Genomic DNA, 24833 nt, shown 5'->3' with positions numbered 1-24833 from the left:
ACTCAAATATCCCAACTAAGAAAAGTCGAATATCATGAAAAAGTCATAATTAGCAATATTAAAATGCGATATTTCAGTTGATTTGTAACAAATCAAAAACATTTGTTTTATTAATTGCATTGCAGAAAATAAAGATCTTTATCAGAATATTCTCTTTTTCTGAGACACATGTCAGGTCAAGTCATTTTTATTTGTATAGCCCTTAATCACAAAGAGTCTTAAAGGGCTGCACAGGTTATTGCACAGACTATTATTTCAGACTATTATTACACCATCCCCTGATCTGAAACCAACATGAGGGCAAGGAAAAAACTCAAAAACCTCAACATGAGGAAACTTTGAGAAGGGACCGCACATGTGGTAATCCCCCTTTCAGGATGACCAGGCTGCAATGGATGTTGCAATTACAAATAATACAAAGATATTGTCAACAAAAAAATATAGGTTATTCATATGCTATAGAGAAGAATTGAGTTTTAAGCTTAGATTTAAACATTTCTAACAAATCATTTTTTTAACTCTAATGATATTCAAATTGATGCCCTGGGTCAATGAATATTGAAGTCAATTTTACTGACTCAAACCATCATTAATCATCGTAGAAGCAGCAAGGTATGTTGAGGTGCTTCAAACTAAAATAAATCGTTTTAGAATAAATTTACAATATAATTTGTCATTGAGACATATCAAATGCACAATGAAATTAAAAAGTGCCATTCCGGTGATGCAAGTTCATTTACAATAAGATAAAATACAAATTAAATAGCACAGTGTATGATAATAAGGTAAAAGTAATACTATAAAAAACATATTAAGAAAAATAATTATAAAAATCAGAATAATCCTTTTTCATCATTGCACAATCCCCGTCTGAAGCAGGGTTAACCTGTGTTTTACTGTGCAGCATTGATTGGCATTCTTTTATCGATTACTTAATGACAAAGCTCTCAAACAAAACTCTTGTTTGATTTCTCTGGTCCACTTATTAGACTAAATAGATAATTTGAACTTTAATACTTGTCAGATGGCCCGCAGTTTTGCAGCACCCATGGAGTTGGAAGAAGAGGAGTCGCCGCATAAAGACGGTAATTTTTTTATAAAGGTCGATATTTAATTGTACTGATTATGATGACAATTGAAAGTTGGGCGACTTTTTTCTTTACAATATCCAAACTAATACCTTGGCCTCAATGATCCACCCATCCCATTATTTGTGTTCTTTTAAATGTTACTCATAATTCATGGACACGATTTTCTTGATAATGACATCAAAAAAGATCACATTACCCACTAAAAACTATAAAACACATATCTAAACATTAATTTCTGCTATATTCAAACAAGACCGCAGACAGCATCAGCATTCAAATGCTTAAAATTAAACTAAGTACAACCTAGTTGGATTTATTTAAATTTAAATAATCCTGATTTATAAACTGAAAAGTCCCACTAGCAATGCAAAGATTTCACGATTTATTAAATTACAGTAATCCCTTGCTATAACTCAGGTCACCTTTACGGTCTACATGGATTTTTATCAGACATTCTGTTTGGCTAAACTGTTTCTAAGAGAGTAGGTATTTTGGAAAAATTGATTATTGTTAATTTTACCCTTTCTTTTATTTGACATGGTATTTAATTAGTGTACAGTACTAATATTTGTTAAACGAATGCTTAAGCTTATTAAAAGGTTTTGTTCATTGATTGTATAATAGAGTATTTTTTGTTTAATAATTGGTGAAAAAAGGTTTTTACTTAATGGAATTTGCATATCATTCTTTTTGGAACGTAGCCCCAGCGGAAATGGAGGGGTTCACTGTGCCTTAATTGTCTAATTATATATTTAATTATCACACAATTGGTATTGGACCTCAGTCCCAGAGGTAAAAACCCAAATACTTTCTGATTTGGGTTTTTAAAACACAAATGAGACACCAAGATAGCCTAACATTTCTTATGTAAATGTCTTCAGTAGAAAATGTTTGATAACTTTTTTTATTTTCGATAGAAAATGATGATGGGAAAGATGAGAAAAAGTCTCCACGATTGGAATTCGGCCAATGGACAATGCCATATGTTGGCAACTGCCAGATTCAGAAGGTAGCACTTGTTGCCATGAAGTGCCACTCTTATCATTAGCAAGTTTTGAGTTTGTCCTTGTCTTCCTGTGCAGACTTCAGGTTCAATCCTCGGATTCTATGTGAACGGTTGCCGTGTCCCGCTTATGCCTGGAGGTCAGTGTGGCGCATCTTTCCGCTCACAGTTGCCCCAGTTTTAAATTTTGACATTTTCTATCTTTCCAAAGACGGCACCACGGAGTTGAAGCTCAACTTTCACCCTTCCGGCTCATCCAGCGGTTTCGTCACAGTACACGTGCCCCCCCGCTCAGCCATTGTTTCGTTCTCTCCCCCCTCGGAAGGCGCTCCCATCATCACGGGTGTGGTTTCGGGTAAAGACGCTGACCAAATGGTCAATGGGCATCAGATGTGTGGCGATACCCTGAATCCTCAATTAGGAAACACGTCCTCCACCAGACCTGAAGTTACCACCAAGAAATATATTCCAAAAGGTTTAAATCGATTGTTCTAAAAGACAAGCTTAACTTTTACTTTCTTTGACGTGGCGTGCGTCCTTGGTTATAGGTCCGACCCGTCCTTTCAAGTGTGCAAAGTGCTCAACCCAGTACAGGCTAATTTCGGAACTGCGGGGATTTATATGCGTAAGTTGAGGCCTATATCATATGTATTTGCTTGTTTCTACACAATACGCCCTGGTAATGTGTCAGGTATTGTACTATATTATCATTCTTTAAAAAAAAAAAACACTAATTTGCAAAATTTCTAACCATTTTTCAAAAGTCCCCAAATGTTTTTACACATATAATTGTTTGTTTTTTGTTTTGGGTGTGTTTTTTTTTTAAATTTTATTATTATTATTATTATTTTCAAAAAAATAAATAAAGTCACATATATTTTCAAATATTCAACTTTTTTCTAAATGAATAGATGGCAAAAAAATCCGCGCAATCACAAGTGCTAATATAAACGATTCACAAACAGTGGATTAATGATTATAACAGCTTCACTGTTCAATTCTACCATTAATTAGTTATAAACAATACAAGAACAGTCAACTCAATAATGAGCAACCTGCTGGGCTTCATTTTAAAGTGATCATTTTTTCTGTTTTGACTATATATTTTTTTAATTTCTGCAAAATTGTCAAATATTTTTAAAATAGTTATAATCTTGGTTGAAAGTGTTGCTTAAAATTAGATGTTATTTGCCTTCTGTTATATTGTATGATTTTGTTCATTTTAATATAAATTTTAATACACGATATCTATAGTTAAAATACCCAAAGATAAGTGAAAGATATGCTAATAATGATGAGCATTCATTGTCAATGGATTTATGGAATTATTTTTTTACACTTTAGTCTACATTTTGGTCGAAGGCACCCTCTTACTCTCCCCTGATTGTTGTTTTTTTTATTTGGATCAAATATTAATGTAGAGTTGTTTGAGTCTAAATTGATTCATTTATTTGAACTATCGTATCAAACATAACAAACATGTCTCTTCCTCCCCACCAGCTGTGCTGCCCCCTTATTGCAGAGAGCTGGAATAAGCTCAAGATGATGAGGAAGAAGAAAGACAAGCGCAAAAAAGCGAAGAAGATAGTCCAAGAGTTGCCGGCTGGAAAAGAGTCGACATCCAGCAAAGAATCAGTAGCAAGCGGCAGAGTGTCAGGTGGCAAAGAATCTTCCGCAGCAGAAAAAAAGCATTTGGTCAACATGTCCACCGTAAGTCCTGCCCATTTATGGAACTTTTGCAAAAGCTTTACCGAACCGTGTAATTTCTCTTTTACTTCAGCCGACGAAGGTTACCTTCAAATCTTCCCCGCCATCAGTCACAGTAACCCCATTGAAACAATCCCCACCACCTTCGCCGACATTTTCAAAGCCACAAGCAAACCTGAACAGACCAGCCACCTATCAGCACAACAAGCCTGAGCGCGGGAAGCTAGTGGTCATGGTAGACGACTTCTACTACGGACGTGATCCCGGACGCAGCGCCAACAGGGAGACCATCAAAAACTACAGCCGAAACGTTGGATCTTACAGCTGCTCGCACTGTTCTGAGAACCTCCACGGCAACATAGAGTAAGAAATTCAAACTGGGGGGTTTCTACAGTGCAAAATATAATAAAATTATGTTTTAACGAAGCATGTTTTTCAAGGTATACTAATAGATATAGTCAAATTACTGACTTATTGGATCGATGCTAAATTGGTGTTTAATCAATATCAAAGGTGGCGTGCATGGTTAGTTTCCATAAAGTAGTTGAAAGTTAAATACTTTCTATATTGACAGTAAGTTAACATTACATAACGATGACAATGCCCATCTGAGTTCAAAGAGGCGCTTACGCTTTATCTTCAACTTATCAAAGCTGTTCCGGGATGGAACACATTAGGTAGGAGTTATAGAGGGGAGTGCTTGAGATGATGTCTTACTAATCTTTGAAGGATTTCTTTTCTTTCTATTCTTTTTATTTGTTTGTGTAGCATGAAGAATGGGGAAAGTAAGATAAGGCCTTCTCTAAGTCCAAACGCCAACACAAACCCCAAGAAAGATATAAAAAGAAAAGTTCATTCGAGCACATCTAAGAAAGGCATGTACTTTAACGCATAAACAGGCTACCTTTAAAGGTGGGTTGCATATTTTGGGGTGTCCTTAAAAAAAGTTGAGCGTTAAATGTTTTCTATAATAAAATGTGTTTACAATGTCCAACTAAGTTCAGAAAGCTTTTGTGCTTTTTTTCCCCCACTGCACCTATGTGCCTTTTAGCTTAATTTAAGCAAAGGGGTTCAGGGGAGGAATGGTGGCTATATGGGGAGTACTCGAGAGTGACTTCATGCTCATCTCCATGTTTTTACTTCTTTCTATTTGTTAGCGTAGCATGAAAATTGTGTAAGTAAGGAAAGGCCTGCTTCAAGTACTCTTAACACCAACCCAAACCCGGCGAAAGATGGGGAAAAAAGCTTGTATTTGCACTGCTAACTAAGGCTGCAATTATGACACAAGCCAGCCGATGACAGCAGCTAGTAAAAAAAAGTTCAAAATTCCGTACAGCTATTTTAAAGGCACAGTGTGTATTATTTACACACAAGATCTCACTGTGATGTGTATAGCAACTGTAGAAAGTATAAAGAAGAATACAAACTACTGAGACTCTAGGTGACCAAAACACCATTTCTCATTGTTTTGCCCAGCCTTTTGCGAGGTTTGTTTGTATGGATACCCTCTTTAGAAAGATGGTGAAAAGTCATGACCGCTAATATTGTAGTCTCATGTTATGTTAAATAAATGAAATATTCTTGACCTCAGGGTACTTTAAAAAATGATTTTTTTTATCACCAGGAGGGTCTGAGTAATAGTATCTCTCTTTGGAAGCCTATTATATACAATTTTACTAATTTGCTGTCAGGTATTTCAGTTTCTGAAAACAAAGGATGGATTTTATAGTCTGAATTACAGCAGGGCATTTTCGCCCCAAAATAACATCTGATTACAAATATATACGTAATATAAAGATATTATTTATGTTTTTTGTCCCAGATTTTTTTTTGTGCCTATACTTTTCAAAGAAAATGTTGGGCTTGAATGTCATCAATAATTCCTGACAAATCCAAAACGTTCCCCTTTTTTATATCTCATCTCATCAGCTGCACCGCTTATCCTCAGTAGGGTCGCGGGGGTGCTAGAGCCCATCCCAGCAATCTTCGGGCAGTGGGCAGGGGACACCCTGAACTGGTTACCAGCCAATCGCAGGGCACACGGGGACAGACATATTTGAGGAAAATTGGATTGAGAATGTTGGATCATTAACAGTGCATCACATAACCTGGGCTAAACAAGATTGGTTATCATTTTCTTTTTCAGTCACTTTGTGGTATTAATGATATAATTCATTTATCCCCCATTGCAGCTTATCCCAGTTTTGAATTCAATACTAGATATCGGATCGCATCTGTGTGAAGCCCAGCAACGCCCTTTTAATGCTATCCTCGCCCCCCAGGTTGATGTCCCACATGAAGATGCACGCTGCCAAGATCGCCACAGACAACTGCCTCGTGAGTTCGGTGTATTCATGTTCTCACTGCTACCGCCAATTCAGCTCTGCCTTAAGACTTCAGTGCCACGTGGAGGCTGTGCACTCACAACGCGTTCCCACCAGTCAGTAACACACACGCAAGTCATATAAATTCAAAGTCAGCGTTTAACTAACATAATGATGATTGTGTTGCAGTCAGGTGTGAGATTTGCGAGCTGGAATTTTGTACGGAACCCTTGCTCCTGCAACACATGAAATACATGCACAAGGCAGGAGAGATGCCGTATGCTTGCCAGGTAGAATGCACGTTCAGCAATATTAGCCTATTTGTCGGGAAATTGTTTTAATTGATCCCGGCTCTGCAGGTCTGTGACTTCAGGTCTTCCTACTACTCTGAAGTGTGGAGTCACTTTTCGGAGTACCACAGCCACACCACCAACCTCATGTGTCCGTATTGCCTAAAGGTTATACGCAGCTTCCCAACCTACATGCAGCACTTTGCCAAGCATCAGGTGATTGCCAAATAAATACACATGCACACACGGCGTCCAAATAATTACTGTTCTGCTATCTCGGCATCATGGAAAAAGAGATATGTTGTTAGGTGAATTACATCCCACACTACTTTTCTCTTCATTCAGTTCAAAATCTAATATCCTACGTAAAGACTTGGCATCTTGGCTATACAAATATGGGTTAATTATTCTGTGTAAGTGATGCGTAAAGGGACGGCGTGAAATATTTAGTGCCTCCAGTGGTACGAAAAACCCTTCATTCAGTACAAAAAAAGAATACTGAGCAGAAATACATGTTTGTCCAGACTTCAGTCGCCACGCTGTGCTCTGGCCCACGCTCGTACCAGACAACACAGTGCCATGCAGTGGTCAAATATTACACGACAGGGCATTAAGGGAGATGAAAAGGAAAGTTATGTGGTCATTTCACTTTGCAAAGCAAAAACATAATAACCATGGAAATGAAGCTCCATGGCAATTCACTTTGTGATCCCCACCTCAGAACAGATTAATGTCATATTAATTTGTATCCAGCCACTAATGCAAGGCTGACAAACAGCCGCCATCGTAAACCTTGTCAACAAACTTGTGTGTATTTCAGAAAAGGTTTGTCTTTAGCTGCAATAAGTGTCGCCTTCAGTTCTTGTGCGTCAACGAGCGGCGAGAGCATTTGCATCTGCACCACAGAACCCATATGAAACCCACGCAGATCACTGGACTCAAGCCGGGGACGATGGTACTTGAATTTTGTGCTAAAATTCAACATGGTCACTCTCTTTACACACATCTGCTTGTCTAGGTGACCATCAGGACGTACTCTGTGGTCGCAGAAGCCAAGTGTGAGGAGCTTGAGGGTCGAGCTGTGGTTCCGTGTAAGGTAGGTGAATTTTTCCAAGATGAGGTATTTAAAAAAAAAATTGGGATTGTTTTCGGCGTCAGAATAATTTTGTGCCTTCTCCATCCAGGTGGTCAATATTAAAGAGGCGCCGCCTTTTCCTGAATTTTCAAAGAAAAAAGAAAGGGAGAGTTTGGCGCATTTGTTTTGCAACACAAACAGGTATTATGCTATAAGCTTATGTTTATATTAGGGCTGAGAAAATGTTGCGTTGACGATTTGCGTTATAAACTTCAATTTAACGCGTGAAAATACATTAACGTAACGATTAAAATTCATTCCTGCGCACGCTCCCGAGTGTCAAACCGCCCTGTTCCAACAAACGAAGAAGAGTCACTTTCGTTTCCTGAGGCTAACGTGGCGTAGCATGCTAGCGATGGAAAAGAGAAACGCGTTGAGGCGGACCGTTTAGCTTTAAAACATTGCCCGATGGGAATTTCAACAAGGCGAAAGTGATATGTATGCTTAGCAAAGCTGAATTTAATTACCATTGTAGCACTTCTTCCCTGATGTATCGTGCTAAAGGTAAGCACCCCGGTGCAGTGGTACAGTTGGACAGCGGACCTCGTCAAACAACTTTGGATCAGTTCGGTGCAAGAGATGGGTTTCCTACAATGTTTACATACGAAACTCGAATATTTTGTTTATGGAAGATTTGTCTTTGACACCACAAGCTTTATGAATGAAAACTTTATTTCGAACATTAAAATAAAAACAGAACAAAAACAATAACTCAGCAATAACAAAATAATGTTACATAATATGTTTGAAAAGGGGTAGTAAGAAGCAGATGTTTATATTCCATACCCCTAAGTATGGCAGAATTAGGAAACAATATAACAATAAATACAATTCATTATAGTTTAAAATGAATTTGTATTTATTAATTATTGAAATGCTTTTAGATACTTTAGTTTGTATGTGTCTGATGTGTGTTTTCCATCTTAATTTATTGTCTATTATGACCCCTAAAAACGTAATTTCTGATATAGTGTCTATTGCAGCACCACCCATTTTTACTTCTAAATCTTGATTTGCCTTGTAATTACCAAATAATATTACTTAGGTTTTACTTAAATTTAAAGATAACTTATTTGTATCCATACTTTTAGATTAATTAATTCACAATTGATACAGGTTACCAAATCAATATAGTCATCATTTGAATAGAAAATGTTAGTGTCGTCTGCAAATATTACTATTTTCAATAGTTTTGAAACATTAAAAATATCATTAAAATATAAATTAAATAACTTTGGACCCAGGATAGAACCCTGTGCTACTCCAAAACATATGTCCAAGTATTCAGATGACAACTCTTCCATTTTCACACATTGCTTCCTCCCCGTCAAGTAACTTTTAATCCATTGCAAAGCCACGCCCCTGATGCCAAATTTTCCAGATTTTTTAATAGTATATTATGATTAATGGTATCAAATGCTTTTTTTAGTCAATAAATACCCCAAATGCGCATTTTTTTCTATGCTATGGGTGATTTCTTCTACTGCATCAATAATAGCCATTGTTGCTGATCTGTTTGCTCTAAAACCATATTGACTTTCATTAATCAATTTATGTTTATCTACAAATTGTTCTAGTCTATTATTGCAAAGTTTCTCTAATATTTTAGAAAACTGAGGAAGCAGATATACCGGTCTATAGTTTGTAAAAATGTGGGTTTTTTTCATTTTATTATATTGGTATAACTTTTGCTATTTTCATTTGATTTGAAAATTTGCCTGTTAGAAATTATAGATTACATTATGTAGGTCAATGGTTTCACAATGCTATTTATAATTTGCTTAACTACTACCATTTCAATGTCAAAACAATTCATAGACCTTTTTTTTTTTACAGTTGTTATCCACGTCTAAGATGTCTGATTCCGCAACCCTAGATAAAAACATGGTATTGGAGTTCATTTTTATCAGTGACTCATATTCCTTACTACTGCACTCTGGGATATTTGCAGCGAGCTCTGGTCCAACATTTACAAAATAACTATAGAAATTCTCCAAAACTTGAATCAAATTATAATTTTCACTGTTCTTATCAATACAATAGTTTGGATATGCATTACTTACATTCTTTCATTTTATTATACTATTTAATATATTCCAAATACCTTTAATATTACTTTTGTTATTATGTAATAAATTGGTATAGTATAATTTCTTGCTCGCTCTTATTATTCCTGTCAATTTGTTTTTATATGTTTATATCGGGATTCGGCTTCCTCAGTTCTTAGTTTAATACATTTTCTATATAAGGTGTTTTTTCTTCTTACAGGCATATAAACCCTTAGTAATCCATGGATGCTTTACAGATTTATTCTTAATATTAGTTTGTCTCATTGGACAGTTTTTGTTATACTTGTTGGTGAATATTTCCAAAATTATGTCAAGCACACGATCCACCTCATCTGTACCATATATAGCATTCCAGTTTTTTTTTAACTAAGTCCCCATAGAGTAATATAATAGTCTCTTCAGTTCTAACTCGTTTGCAAACATATTCCATAGTTGATTCTTGTCTAGTAACCTTTTCATCATACATTGTAAATACTGGGAGTGATCAGAAATGTCACAAAGCAGTAATCCGCTAATGTTTGTAAATTCAATATCTCATCTCATTAGCTGTACCGCTTATCCTTATTAGGGTTGCAGGGGGGCTGGAGCCCATCTCCGGGCAGTGGGCAGGGGACACCCTGAACTGGGAGACAATCGCATGGCACACTTGGACAGACAACTCACTCGCTCAGTCACACCTAGGGACAATTCACCTGAAATGCATGTCTTTGGAATGTGGGAGGAAGTGCCCGGAGGAAACCCACGCAAGCACGGGGAGAACATACAAACTCCGCACAGTAAGGCCGGTAGCTGGATTTGAACCCACGCAGGAGGTTCCCACGACCTCAGAACTGTGCCGCACACGCGCTAACCACTGCCCCGCCGTGCTGCCCTAAATTCAATATTATATGTAAATATATTGTCAATGAATGTTGCACTGCGTGAAGTAATCCTACTAGGCCTTATTTGGGTACAAACTCATACTGTAGATTACATTAATATAGTCATCAATGATTTTATGTTTTTTTTTGTTTTGTTTTTTTTGTTTTTGTTTTTTATGTTTTTATGTTATCATTTGGCATAATGAATGTAATCTTATTTTCTATGCATATTTTTTCATATTTACTGCCATTTGTAAAATCTGGATTTTATATATTAATCGCGGTTAATTTATTTCAAAACTGAGATAAATTAGTTAATTTATTTTAAGCTAGTTTTTGTGTGTGTGTGTGTGTGTGTGATGTCTACGTCAAGTATGTTCAAACTTTTTGAGTTTAAAATATGGCACAGCAGCCCAGAGAAGAAAAAATATATTTATTTTTTGTCTATACTGATTTAAAGTCTCTTTCCAATACCTTAACAATGCATAAGAAAGAAGATATGCCATTTTTCTGTAGAGTTTTACATGTAAGTGTTTATCACAAGACTATTTCATCAAACTGATTTCCTGACCAGCTCTATGGAGTTGAGTGTCCATGTGAGGTCCACAGTAATGTGCACGCCGAGGTACTTAAAGCTGCTCGCCTGCTCTACTTGAAGCCCCCGGATAAATAGTGGCTGATGAGGTCTCCTTCTCTTCCTCATGTCCACTATTATCTCCTTTGTCTTGTCCGTATTGAGGGTGAGGTTGTTGTCCTTGCACCATGTCACCAGACTCGACACTTCCCTCCTCTAGGCCGCTTCGTCCCCCACAGTGATGCGTCCTATCACTGCAGTGTCGTCGGCGAATTTCAGGATGATGTGGTCCTTGTTTGAGGCAACAAAGTCTTGCGTGAAGAGATTGTAGAGGTTTGTCCCGAGGACACATCCCTGCGGAGTTCCTATGTTGGTGGTGATGGTGGCTGATTTCCCATTTTCAATTCTGACAATTCTCGGTGAGTTTATGGGGGATTATCGTGTTATAGGTGGAGCTGTAATCTACAAAGAGCCTCCTGTTGTACGAGTCTTTGTTTTCCAGGTGAGACAGGGAATGATGAAGAACAGCTGTGATGGCTTCTGAGGTGGATCTGTTGGTCCTATAGGCATACTCTAGGGGGTCCAGTTTGTCTGGGATGATACTCTGGATGTGGGGTAGAACTACTTTTTCAAAGCACTTCATAATAATTGGAGTAAGTACTAGTTCTAGGTCTAGTTGTTCAGGCAGGTGCGTGGGGTCTTAGAAAGAGGGACGATGGTTGTAGTCTTAAAACAGGAGGCAACTGTGCTTTGGCTGAGGGAAAGGTTGAAGATGGAGATTGAAACATTTGCCAGACAATTGGCACACGCTCTGAGAGCACGGCCAGTGACGTTGTCTGGTTCTGCTGCCTTGTGGGGGTTGATTTTCTTTAGGACTCTGAGTACTTTACCTAATTAGACTATTGGTGGTGGTGAGAGGGGTCTGGTGGTCCAGGTGTGTGTTTGTGTCTCTGTGCCGCTGTTTGTGGCCTCAAAGCGCGTGTAGTATGCATTGAGGTCGTCTGGCAGGCTGTCTGCAGAGCTGATTGTGCTGGTGGTGGTCTTGTAGTCTGCGATGTGCTGCAAGCCTCCACATCTGCCCAGAGTCAGTAGTGGGGTAGAAGTCATCCAGTTTCTCTCTGTACTGTCTCTTTTCAGCTTTGTACTCAGCCTCATTGCCTGATGTGTGTGCAATATGTCAAGCACGCTGGATGTGGTGTACCTGAGAATTTATCCTGGGCTTCTGGTTTGGAAACTTCCTGACTCGTAGGGTGGGTACAATGTTATCAACACAAGTGCTACATAAGTAGAGATATATGATCAGAGAGTCCAAAGTAGGGGCGAGGTAAAGCCTTCTATGCATCAAGGATGTTTCTGTAAATGTGATTGTGTGTGTTCTCTCTGCTGTTGGGAATGTCCACATGTTTGTAATTTTTGGGAAATACAGTCCGTAAATTGCACTGGTTAAAGTCACCGGCAATTATGCAAACAGCGTTGTGGTAAGCAGTCTCCAGCACTCTGATGGTGTCTTGGAGTGCGTCGAGTGCTGCAGCGAAGTTGGCTCACGGGGGATGTAAGCAGCGATCAAAACCACAGCAGTAAATTCCCTCGATAGATAATAGAGACGACATTTCAGTAATAAAAAGTTCACATCAGGTGAACAGTGCTTCTTAACGGCCTGTATGCCTCGAACACCACGAGTTGTTGATAAACATGCACACGCCACCTCCTTTAGCCTTACTGTCAGCGGCAGTGCGGTCTCCTCAGTGTATGTATCTGTGGCTGAATGGCACCCTCAAGTATTTTGTCCGAAAGCCTGGTCTCTGTGAAAATAAAGGCGCAGCATTTCCTGATGGGATGAGATCCTGGTTCTCAGCTTGTCTAGCTTGTTTTCCAGTGAGCGCACGAATAGCGAGTAGGAGGCTGTGTAGCGGTTCGGCTAGCGCGGGCCTAGCATGGAGCCCTGCCCATGCACATTATATAATTAACTTCCATATAAAAGATTCGATAGCGATGCATGACCAAAACAGGGTCTGTTGGTGGGAATCCTGGACTTTAAACTATTTTGAACAGTACCCTTTATATACTGGACCAAACCACTCTTCATCAATGGTGTTATGACAGTTTTGCATGCATCAAACTTAACACTGCATCTTAGAATTTGAACACTCTCTGAGCCATATGTAATCATGTAAAGAGCCATATCTGGCAGGCGAAGCCAAAGGTTCCCGAACCCAGTTCTAGATAAAGGAGTAAATTAGTTCTCAGTGCTCGTCCGATGGTTCGAAATGCATGCATTAAGAATGACAAATAAATTATTTTAATTGACACATTGTAGTATACAATGTTTTATTAAAACTACAGTGTATTTTTATGGAGAAAAGGGCCACAAATGGGACACTTGGGACAAAAACAACTATTTATTTTTTTGGGGAGACCTTTGTCTCCCCACCAGGTCCGCGTTCTCCACCGCCTGAAATATCTGTGTGACCAGCAGTACTTTGCCCACACCTGGACTAGGTACTGTGCATTAAATGTGCTCTGTTGGCAAAAACAGATAACAATTTAATTCGATAGTCGACTCAATTTTTGGACTACAAATTGATGTCTTGGTGTCCTGCAAATGTTCTTTTTTTCTCCTTGTACTTCCCAGGCTACAAAATAAAGACGACCCGCCCCGACCGTCCCCCCGCTGCGTGGAGTGCCTCGAGTGCATCCCCAAGCTGAGCAATCACTTCCCATCTCGCATGTATTGCTCGCTATGTCTTTTCACGACTTGCTGCTCCACGGCTTACGCCAACCACATGATCAAGTCGGTAAAATCTGGATATCCAAGCCTGGTCTGGTCTCATCTGGCCTAGGACTCACTCTGTTGTGTGTAATTCCCTCAGTAACCACACCCCTGCCAAGAACAAGCCGCACTATGAGAGCATGTTCCAGTCGAGTATACGGTGATTGAAACTTTCAAATATTACAACCAAATAGCTCTTATCTCCTTTGGTTTCCTTTTTCAATAGTTCAAATAAGGGATGGGTGTTACGATATTAGACCCTTAAAACTTAAAAAAGATCTAGATCTATAGGAATTGAACTCGTCAAATCATCCCTGTTTCCGCAGTCCTAGATTTAGCCCATGTTTTCGCAAATTTAGCCGCTAGCCGCATTAGCAAATAGCATCTCTATGGTGGATAGCTGCCCTTTAGCTGATATCATCACTTAAGAAGTAAATTCTTTTATGATTTGATGGATAATGCCAGTTTAACATACCTTTATCTGCAACTGCTAATATTGTAGATGCCGTGGCTACCCGCTAATGCTAGTGTCTTTGCACTAAGGCCTAATGTTTTATCATACACATTTTTATTTTTAATTTTTGCTACTCTATAAGGCGGACCAGATTATAAGGCGTGCCCTCCAAAAAATATTTTGTGATATCTTTCTTTGACAAGGTGCAGTGGACTATAAGACAGATTTAAAACTACAATAAGAGCTAGGATTGCATGAAAAATAAAAAGATACATTTTATTTGAAATAATTACTTTCAAAGAACATAAGTTACCAATATGACATTGGTTTCACCACTAAAGGTATTTTGTCATCAAACAATTTACATGTTAATCACAAGCGGGCACTTGAAGACAACGATATGTTTTTCAAAGGCAGAACATTTACTATAGTCGGTATCATTTAATTGTAACTACGCATTTCCAGCTTCATCCACCGTATTTTCCAGTATATAAGGCACACTTAGGTGTGCCTTACAGTCCGGAAAACACGGTAAACCGGTTTGCATGAAATTGCGCTTATATGTGTTTATTGTGTTTGTCAGGATTCAGCCATTGAGTTGTGCATCATGTTCATACAAAACTGACATCGGAGACGAAATGGCTGTTCACTTGGCCGAGCGTCCGGACCACGTGTGCCTCACGCCAGGTAACAGGATAGGATTCCGATAGGGAAACTTACATGAACAGGAAAGAGTTAACAATGCTAGAAATTAAAGTTTGTAGCTTGATGTGATGTTCTGTTTCAGAGGAGTGCAGGACCAACGATGAACCAGAATGCAACTCTGAAAGGTAGCCTCGCCTTCTCCATGCTGATGTCACAGTTTTTGCACATAACTCATGTAATCTACTTTCTTGAAGCAAAATAATAATATTAACATCCAAACAATATTATTCTATCAAGGTTAAGATATTGTCAGCCACGTTGCGTAATGTAATTTGTTTACAATTTATGATAGTTGCACTTCTTCATCGGCTTACCTAGTCTGTCTTTGGACTTCTCCTCCAGGATGTTGATTTTTTAACAAGAGCCTTGGATCAGGCTTCATTTGTTTGTCTAACAATCCTTACTTATGTGCAGAAACTTCTAGCACACACCTGCTTTTATTTCTCCCTTAAGGTGCAATGTAACATAACTTTGTGGTCCTTTACTCTCTTTGTACTCGCAAACATTGTGTTGATTTTTTTTCAGTAATTTATACATATTTTTAAACATTAAATATTTAAAACTGAAAAAAATCTATAGGTTATGTCTAATTATTGAATTTTTATGTTGAATGTTATTTTTATGGACAAATGTGTAATTGTAATTGCACTTTTTTGCCCACTTGCTTTCTAGAGTTTTTCTTGCAATATCAATAAAAAATACTAATGTGTTGTCAAAAGAATGTGTGTTCTCTTCTTTAACATCTAAATGGGACACTGCTAATTAAGTTATGTGGCTGACAATATTTTTATTGTTAAAATGGTAATATTGCTATTTAGTGTTTTTCCTACATCCAACATTCAGTTGGGAAATTTCTGCGTCGTTTTTAGGGGTTAGGGTTCTCAAAAATATTATGTTTTAAAAATTAATGTTTTAGTATTAACACTGTTTGTTTTTTTAATAACATCTTGCTTTTTCTGACTGGTACTGACCACAAATATCTTTAGAATGTTCTTATGTATGCCCCTTTTTGTATATGTCTTTAGTTTTACTTATTTAAGGCATTTTTTATTCAATTATTTGTATTTGTTTTTCTAGTAAAATAAGTAAATCTTCATACAAGCGTGATTATTTGATGTGGCATATGCTAGACAGTTTCTCTTGTTTTAAGTATTTTTTTCACTACATTTTAAACTTATTTGCATATATTAAAATATGAATGTAATATGGGGTAGAAGGTATATAAGGCAATATAGTATATAATTTCAAATTTGTATTTTTGTGATCATTCTTGAAATGAGGAAAACTGATATTAGTTATATTTTGGCGATATTGGCAAAGAAAATTATTCCTAATATGATGGAAATCGTCTGTCATTTGCTTCTGTGACCTCATCTTTTTGGATCATTAGCTGTCCAGTAAATATCGTTTAGCTAATTATCATTTATCCCTTAAAGGGATTACGAAATACCATTTTTTTTTTCAATTAGGCACAATAATGCAGATATGTTGCAAAATATTCCATGCACAGGGGGACCCGAGAAATGTAGTCTCAAAGACCGATCTGGCTCATTTCCTCTAGAGTTATAAATCCCCCGAATGAAACAAGACTGTTAACACTGGCGGGTGCCATTGAAATAACATGAAACACCTCCCAAAAAGATGACAATTGGAGGATACAGCGATTACATACAGGGCATTTCTGCTTACAGATACAGTAACTTTGCGCATCGTGTCGCTGAGGGACTTGTAACTGTTTTGTCCGACTTGCGTGCTTCGATCTCCAAAAGCTGCATGAGGTAAGTTTTCCTTTTGCCATTACAGTGTGCATTCCTTTTTTTCCCTTCACCACTGTTTAGGTAGACAATGGTGGCTTTTCCTTTGTGTTTTTTGCTACATGTCTTGTAATTGGTATAATATTGTGCAAATAGAGCCCGGTTAATGTAGGGCTGCGTAAGGCTTCCAGCTTTTTTTTGTCTACGCCACAGGTGTCAAACAGGCCGCCTGCGGGCCTGATCAGGCCCACCAATGGTTTAAATCCGGCCCACAAGACAAGAGTGAGAGAAGCGCAAGAGGAAAATGAGCTGTAGTTTTAAATATTTCCACCGGATGTCACCAAAGCCAGTTAACACTTGCAAAACAATTGTGGTAGTATTTTTCCATTTCTCTCTGACTCACTTCTCTTTCATTTATTTCTCCCTCTTTTTCTTTCTCCTGTTCTCTCTTTCTTTCTCTTTTTCTCTTTTATCCATTTCTCACTCACTCACTCTTTCTTTTTCTCTGTCTTGCTCTCTTTATTTACTCTAATTTACACTTTAATTCTCTCTCGTTCTATTTTTCTTTCTTTCTCACCCGCTTTCCCTTTTTCGACCTCTCTCACCTCACTTTGTCTCTTTTTCTCCTGCTGACTCTTTGTCGTTTCACTTCTCTTATTCTTTTTATCTTTCTCTTTTTTCACTTTCTTTTTCTCTTTATATTCATCTCACCCTTCTCCATTTATATCTCTATTCTTTAATTTTTCTCTCACTGTTACTCTGTCTCCCTTGTTCTTGCTATCTGTCTATTGCTCTCTCTTTCCCTCTCTCTATTTCTCTCCGTCCCTCTCTTTTCTCTTAAACTTACGAGTCTGGCCCCCGTGAGATTCTTTTATAGCATTTGTGGCCCCCAGCTAAAACGAGTTTGACACCCCTGGTATAGAAGGCTTTGGTTCTTTGGTCCAACATGTCTCTCAAGATTTTGGGCTGCTCTAGAAAGTGGTGATACAAAGAATCACATTTGGAAGGGATGATCCTAGGCCGCTCCCAGCATCCGTCGTCACGGCAACGGGCGGTAGGTACGTGGCGCTGGAAAAAACCCTCAGCACACTGGTAGCGCACCACCGAGTGGATGTCGCAGTGGGGCCTTCGTCTCCCCACCAGGTCCGCGTTCTCCACCGCCTGAGGCGTCCCGCAGAGCACTGCCGACAAAAAATGTGCAAGCTAACTCATATTTTTATCGTTTCTTTCATTTGTTTCGGGAATACAGTGGTACTTTTACATACGGGTACGTTTCAGATGACAAAGAAACTGAACCGGAAGATATGGCCACTAGTTACAAAGGCGTTTCAGAATACAAAGTCGAAACACAGTACAGTACGCGCTTCCATTCGTTCCACCTGGAGTTCTACCTGGCAATGCGTGAATTCCAAGATGCTCTTCGGGTCACCTTCCCGCTCTAAAAACAGCCTACAGCGCAGGTGTCAAACAGGCGGCCCGCGGGCCAAATCCGGCCCGCAAGACAACACTCAGAGAAGCGCAAGAGAAAAATAAGTTGCAGGTTGAAATATGTCAACTTGATGTTGCCACAGCCAGGTGCCTCTCACAAAGACACTGTACTTGTATTTATTTCTCTCTCTCTCTCTCCCTCTTTTCCACCCCTTTTCTCCCACTCTGTCTCTTTCACTCTCTGTGTCTCTTTCTCTTTGTTGCTCTTGGTCTCTTTCTCTGTGTCTTTTAACCTCTTTTGCTCTAACTTTCTTTTTTACTTTTCTCTCTTTTTTCTTTCTCTCTTCATACCCTTCGCGCTTTCTTTTCTCTTTTCTCTCCTTCTGCTTTCCATTTCTCTTTGCATTTCTTTTTTCCTCTCCCTTTCTTTTCCCCCTCTCTCACGACTTTTTATCTTTCGTTTCTCACGCTCTCTCCCTCTGCCTCTTTTTCTTTCTTTGTCCCGCCCTCTCTCCTTTTCCCTCCCTCTAACTTATTTATTTATCCCTCTTTTTCTTTCTCTTTAATCTACTAGTCCGGCACCTGACAGAATGTTTGTTCTAACGTGTGGCCCCCAAGTTAAAATGAGTTTGACACCCCTGGTCTACGCTATCCTAGTTAGCAGTGTGCTAGCTGGCTTGCCTGCCGTGTCCATTGTATTTTCCCCAGGCTTGGTTCATGTCTGTTGCCGCATTCATTGTTGGTTCCCTGATAGCCTGGCTGCTTACTGTGTGCTTTTGGTCGGCCAACCTCACGTTTTTCTGCCAATCGGTCCCGGTTAGCCCTCTTTAGCAGCTGGCTAGCCTGCCAGCGTTCCTGTGGATCCTTGAAAAGTTTATAAAGGCATTTAATTCATTCTAAATTAAAGCCTTAATTGGCTTAAAATGTCCGAAATCCAATTTTTTATAGTCTTAAAAATTTGAACACATTAATAAGATTGATATTTGTTCGGGCTCAAAAGATTTAGTAACCTTTATCAGTCGTTTTTTCTAATAATTCACCGAGTTACTTTAATTGCAACGTCGCGTGACCACAATAACGGTAATGTGTACAATGCACGATATACTATATTGTTTGCAAGAAATATTTGTGTTTTGTTTTTTTCAATTGTGTTTTTTGCTGACTTGGTCTTAAATTTGATTTCAAATGGGATGATAAAATCTTGAATCTTAACTGTTCATAAGCTGCAGGAACCCTGTTCTGTTACTGCATGTTTTCAGTCGTCCGACCCCATGTTTTTCTGCCGATCGGTCCCAGTTAGCCGTCTTTAGTGTTTGGCGAGCTTGCCGTGTCCATTTTTTTTCCCTGCTTGATTTATATTTGTTACCACATCTGTTTTATGTTGTTAGTTCTCTGGTAGACTAGCTTCTTACTGCATGTTTTCGTGCTCTGTTAACCCTCTAGCAGATGGCTAGCCTTCTGTTTACCGGCTGGGTTAACCCCCCTGTTAGCTCTCTGTGTTGGCTGCTCGCGATTTGTCCTATCATTTCGCCACCCACCTGTTACACAATTTCTAGTTATTCGCCAGACAGACTACCAAAACGTGGCTTGAAAAACTCGTAACCTATTTGACTAATGAACTCATGAACAAATATGCTAAATGGCTTGCAAGGGTGCCGGTGTTACTCTGATGACGTCACAGCTCAGGAAATCAAAGACGGTATAGGCTGTTTCAGAAAGCATTGTCTCAGAAAATAATTGAATATACTGATGAAATTTATTTTTTTATATGTATATATTATGCAAAAAGCGTGTACCGTTTTCTCACATTTTTCATGTTTTAAAATTTTGGTATCGCTTTTGGTTACATGAAGGGTCTCCACATGATTGTTGATGAAGAATAATCAATGCGCCCAATTCTAGGACTACTTAATTCAGTTTATTCCGCGCAATGTGTGGCAGCCATCCCAAAAAGCGGCGTGTGATGCCGACAGGAGGAGGCGGAGCCTTTGTCCCCATTGGCCAGGTGCTGCAGTCCCGGCTGTCAATCAAATCACTCGCCTTTCCCTACAAAGCGCCCTCACCCGCAGCCATGACCATCAAGTTCCTCAATATGCGACCATCTTCTAAAGTGGTAAATATTTGTATTCATGATCTTTGTTCCGTGCCAACTCAAAAGGGAGGGAAAATGGTTTTACATATTTGATAAATGACCGATAAAAACTGGGAGCGGTTTTATGTGAAAGGAAACGCAGTTACTGCCAACTACTTATGTGCTCTACCCTAAAGCTTATTACACTGAAATAACCTGTCAAATTGCCAGACAGATAAAATGGGAGACATATGTTTAGAAGATAAGGTGTTATTTTTCCAAAGTAAATATTTTTGACTTACTCAAAAGTGTTTTCTCTACAAGCTCTGTGTTTTACTGTTTGAATACATTCCCCCAAAAAGAGACACAAAGTTGTTTTAGGAACGTTTGCGCGAATCACATTTTTATTTTACATTGCCTCTCGAGATGATATGTATTTTCTTGGTGTTGGATTTTTTGAAAATACATATCCCCCAGTAGTGCGACTTATCTTTCCTAAAAATGCACTTTTTGTCTGGTGCGATTTATAATCCTGAGCGATTTGCAATCTGAAAAATACGATGGAATAAAGTGACATCCGACTGTTGTCTTTCCCTGCCAGCCACCCTGTCCCCCTCCAAACCCGCCTCCTCCTCCACCCCTCCTTCCGAAAGACGGCAACTTGTTGGCAGAATGGGAATGGCGCGTTGCCATATGGGTGCTGACCCGCCATGAGCAGCAGCTCCACATCAGCGAGAACATCCTGCTTCGTTCCAGCGCCCGAGTGCCTCCTGAAGACTCAGAGCAGGCTGAGCGCCATCGTCACACCATCAGGAGCTTCTGCCAACACTTGCAGCCCAACGGACGAGCCGATCGCCTGCCCGAGAAAGTCATGGACGTCATCATGAAGGAGAGCTCCGCTTTTGTCCTTTCGCTCTGCTCGCAGGTGCTTGCTTAAATTGTTTTATGAAATGTATCTTAGTTTTTATCCCCCTTTATTTGACTTCCCATCCACGTCAACATATTTTAAAGGAAACTATAAATGAGCACCATGACATAATCTTTAAAAGAGCCTCTGTCAGCTCATTATTGATGCGCATGCAAGTTTTTGCATTCCTGCGATACACTTGAATAAACTTTCTTTGGGTTCGTGTTTTTGTTGTACTTAGGGTTAGGGTACTTGAAGCATGTATTGTCTTACTTTCACCGTTTTCATGTTACACTATCAAATGAGAATTAAAAGAATAATGCAGGAACGAGCATTACGTCCTTCGCCACCATTCCCCCCGCCCTGATTCTTTCTACCTAATGTGTTCCGCCCCAAACAGCTTTGTTAAATGAAAAATGAAATGATCTGCATTTATTTAGCGCTTTTCAAGTCAAGACTTCCCAAAGCGCTTTACAGTGTGCTTCACATTTCCCAATAGCGGCCGTGCAGCCATGTAAGGGGCTAACCTGCTTATAGGGGGTATTAGGGGTTCAGTGTCTTACCCAAGGACACTTCAACATGTAACACGGAGGAGCCGGGATTCGAACTGCGATCTCTTGATCCCGAGACGAGCGCTCTACCTCCTGAGCCACTGCCGCCCCGCATGTAATAGAAGGGCACTGTAGTAAATAAAGCATAAGGCCTCTCTGAACTTAGTTGGGATTTGTTAATTCATACTTAAAAGTAAAATCTTGTACTTCCTGACGCAATCATCTGGCTAAAATCATCATTATGACCTCTGTCAAGCTCCTTTGGTTGCGCATGCAAGTGAGTGAAATTCATATATGCGCTCAAAAAATATTGCAATTGCTTTTTCATCTTTTTGGGGGTTTGGGCTGCCATTTGGATTGTATTTGAAACAGTCCTTTTCTCACTTACCATTTTCATCCTAGAATTTAAAAAAATATATATGCCAGTACGCGCATGAAATCACTCATTATTGGCTCATTAAAGTGTATTCTAAAGTTTCCCCTAGTGGTGTAAATAAAATGTAGGCTGTGACATGCATGAAATATGCTAGACCAGGAAGTGACCAGGCACTTTTGCCTTAGTAATAATTTATCGTTATTGAAACAAGTAATATTAAAAAAAGTACCATTCTAATTGTGCTAGATAATCTGCATCAAATACTAATTAATCTAGATAAAGTACTTCAAATGCTCAATTGCTACAGTTAGCTCAAAAGCAAATAAATCAAAATAACAAGATAGAGGTAAAAAAATGAAAATGAAATAATATTTAAAATATAGAAGATTAAATCATCACTTGTCATTATAGCACTTCTTGTGTCAAGTGCTAACTGGTATTTTTATTGACATTTTTCATATTCTGGGACAGATCCGGAGCTTGTCCCTACGACCAGGCCGTGTGGGCTTCATGGACGAGGTGTCTGTTTTCCTGGATGTGGATCAGTTTGCCTGCGGCAACGTTCAGGCTTTTAAACTGCAGGGGTGGCCCATGCAAACGCCCGTTTTCGACGTGGTGCTGTCGGCGCTTTCAGATGGGACCTTCCTGCCACCATTGCTCTTTTTCTGTGGGGCCCCCGTAGCCCTACCTGCCGACTTCCCCGGCAACGTGTTGCTGGAGGCCAACACCAAAGGCTTCAACAACAGCCATCGTCTGAGCGTGTGGGTGCGCAAGGTATTTGCCCTTTATTACAGTGCCCTGCAAAAGTAATACACACATTTTCTGCCTGGATCGCTCTGTATTTTAGTTCCATCTATCTTCCCTTCATCTTTAACAATTTTCCCAGGCCCTGGTAAAGAAAAGCAACCCCAGAGCACAATGCTGCCACCACCATGTTTGAAAACAGGGATGGTGGTTTCAGGGTGATGTCCAAACGTAACGCTTTACACTCAGCTCAAAAAGTTACAATTTGGTTTCAGCTTTCCAAAGCACATTGCTTTATTCTCACCATTCTTAAATAAAGGGCAGATTTATGCAGAGTATAATTAATATTTGTCCCAGGCATTTATTGTCCCACCTCAGCTGTGTATGCCTGCAGGTCATCCAATGTGATCATAAGGCTCTTGGTTTCTTCTCTGATTAGTTTTATCCTTGTTAGAGAATAAAGTTTAGAGGGAGGGACAGGTCTTGGTAGTTTTGCACTATGCAGTGATTTTTTTCACCCCTCCATTTTGATATTCTTGCCCCGGGAGATGTGTAAATGTTGCCAAATCTTGTATCCCATTCCTGCTTTGAGCTTTTCCACAACTTTATCCTTGCCTATTGTGTCCCTTGGTCTTCAGAATACTGTCTGTCTGCTTTCACAGACCTCTGAATCAATCACAGAGCAGCTCTGTTTAAACTGAGACTTAATGATACACAGTGTCAGTCAGTAATAGTCATTTAGGGCGACATTAAAACTTTCAGAATTCATCAGGGAACTTCTGGAGTCAGTCGGCTGAGCTGGGGGAACAGGGGGCCAATTTTCTTGCAAGACCTACTTTTCAGTTTTTCTTTGTAAATGTATAAAATGTTGAAATTATTTGGTTTTACTTCACGTTTGTGTCTCACATGTTGTTGATTCTTTGAAAATAGTGTTGTTGTTTTTTAGCTTTAAGTTTGAAGCCTGAAATGTGGCAATATAACAAAATGTTCTTGTAGGCCAATACTTCGCTAGGCTCGGCAGTTGATGCCTAGAAGTGTCCTATGGCATGGCATCTCCATGGCTCTCTTACCTTTTCTAAACAAAGTGACCTTATTTATCTTTAGGTGTGGCGCCCGCACGTGTGGCCCTGGGGTAAGTCTCTGCTGATGACTGACGTGCACAGAGGTCACGCCACAACCGAGTTCACGAATCTGCTGCGTGCCGCCTCCACCGAGGTCGTCCTCATCCCCGCTGGCTGCAGTTGGCGGCTGCAACCGCTAGCCATCTGCGTCAAGCCCGTCCTGCTCAACTTCCTCCAGCTCCGTTGGAACCAACTGGTGGCCAACGGCGGTCTGGATGGTCTTCGTCTGGACCAGTTGGCCCTTATGATAGCCTGCTGGCTCAGCGAGGTCTCCTCCACGCTGGCTTCCGACGGCAACATACTCAGAAGGTTAGATGGGAGACTTTTTGTTTTCTTTTCTAGAGGAAGGGTCTCAAACTCAATTGACTTGAGGGCCACCACAGCTAGGGTCTGTGTGAGGTTGGGCAAAATTGTTTTTTTCACCCCCTAAAAAATCACATAAAAACAATTATTTTAATAACTGATGAAACAGTCGATTATTCTTATATTTAATCGATAAATATACGATGAAATCAAAAATGATTTTTTTAAAAAAATCCGATTTAAGTTTATTTATATATATATATATATTTATGTATATATATAAATGTATGTATGTATATATATATGTGTATATATATATATATATATATATATTGTGTGTGTGTGTGTATGTATATATGTATATATATATGTGTGTATGTATATATATATGTGTGTGTGTGTGTGTATATGTATATATATATATGTGTGTGTGTGTGTGTATATGTATATATATATATGTGTGTGTGTGTGTGTATATGTATATATATATATGTGTGTGTGTGTGTGTGTGTGTATATGTATATATATATATGTGTGTGTGTGTGTGTATATGTATATATATATATGTGTGTGTGTGTGTATATGTATATATATAT

At 39.2% G+C, this 24833-nt stretch overlaps 1 protein-coding gene across 1 annotated transcript in view; it reads left to right on the top strand.

The window, feature by feature from the left end:
- Positions 1 to 24833, top strand: part of pogza (pogo transposable element derived with ZNF domain a) — a 29937-nt gene that overhangs the window by 680 nt on the left and 4424 nt on the right. The window contains exons 2-23 of the mRNA XM_088328604.1: positions 1025 to 1085; positions 2009 to 2100; positions 2174 to 2234; positions 2306 to 2569; positions 2643 to 2719; positions 3595 to 3804; positions 3875 to 4164; positions 6084 to 6241; positions 6315 to 6415; positions 6485 to 6631; positions 7236 to 7370; positions 7434 to 7511; positions 7600 to 7691; positions 13686 to 13844; positions 13924 to 13983; positions 14861 to 14964; positions 15065 to 15107; positions 16674 to 16760; positions 20106 to 20277; positions 20837 to 21160; positions 22541 to 22843; positions 23918 to 24243. Coding sequence (XP_088184730.1) covers positions 1025 to 1085; positions 2009 to 2100; positions 2174 to 2234; positions 2306 to 2569; positions 2643 to 2719; positions 3595 to 3804; positions 3875 to 4164; positions 6084 to 6241; positions 6315 to 6415; positions 6485 to 6631; positions 7236 to 7370; positions 7434 to 7511; positions 7600 to 7691; positions 13686 to 13844; positions 13924 to 13983; positions 14861 to 14964; positions 15065 to 15107; positions 16674 to 16760; positions 20106 to 20277; positions 20837 to 21160; positions 22541 to 22843; positions 23918 to 24243 — 3344 coding nt within the window. The remainder of the gene's footprint in view (positions 1 to 1024; positions 1086 to 2008; positions 2101 to 2173; positions 2235 to 2305; positions 2570 to 2642; positions 2720 to 3594; positions 3805 to 3874; positions 4165 to 6083; positions 6242 to 6314; positions 6416 to 6484; positions 6632 to 7235; positions 7371 to 7433; positions 7512 to 7599; positions 7692 to 13685; positions 13845 to 13923; positions 13984 to 14860; positions 14965 to 15064; positions 15108 to 16673; positions 16761 to 20105; positions 20278 to 20836; positions 21161 to 22540; positions 22844 to 23917; positions 24244 to 24833) is intronic.

The sequence above is a fragment of the Urocampus carinirostris genome, chromosome 2 (assembly GCF_059441175.1).
Source record: "Urocampus carinirostris isolate Australia breed hairy pipefish chromosome 2, RoL_Ucar_1.0, whole genome shotgun sequence".
NCBI lineage: Eukaryota > Metazoa > Chordata > Actinopteri > Syngnathiformes > Syngnathidae > Urocampus > Urocampus carinirostris.
This window is presented reverse-complemented; position numbering and strand designations above follow the sequence as displayed.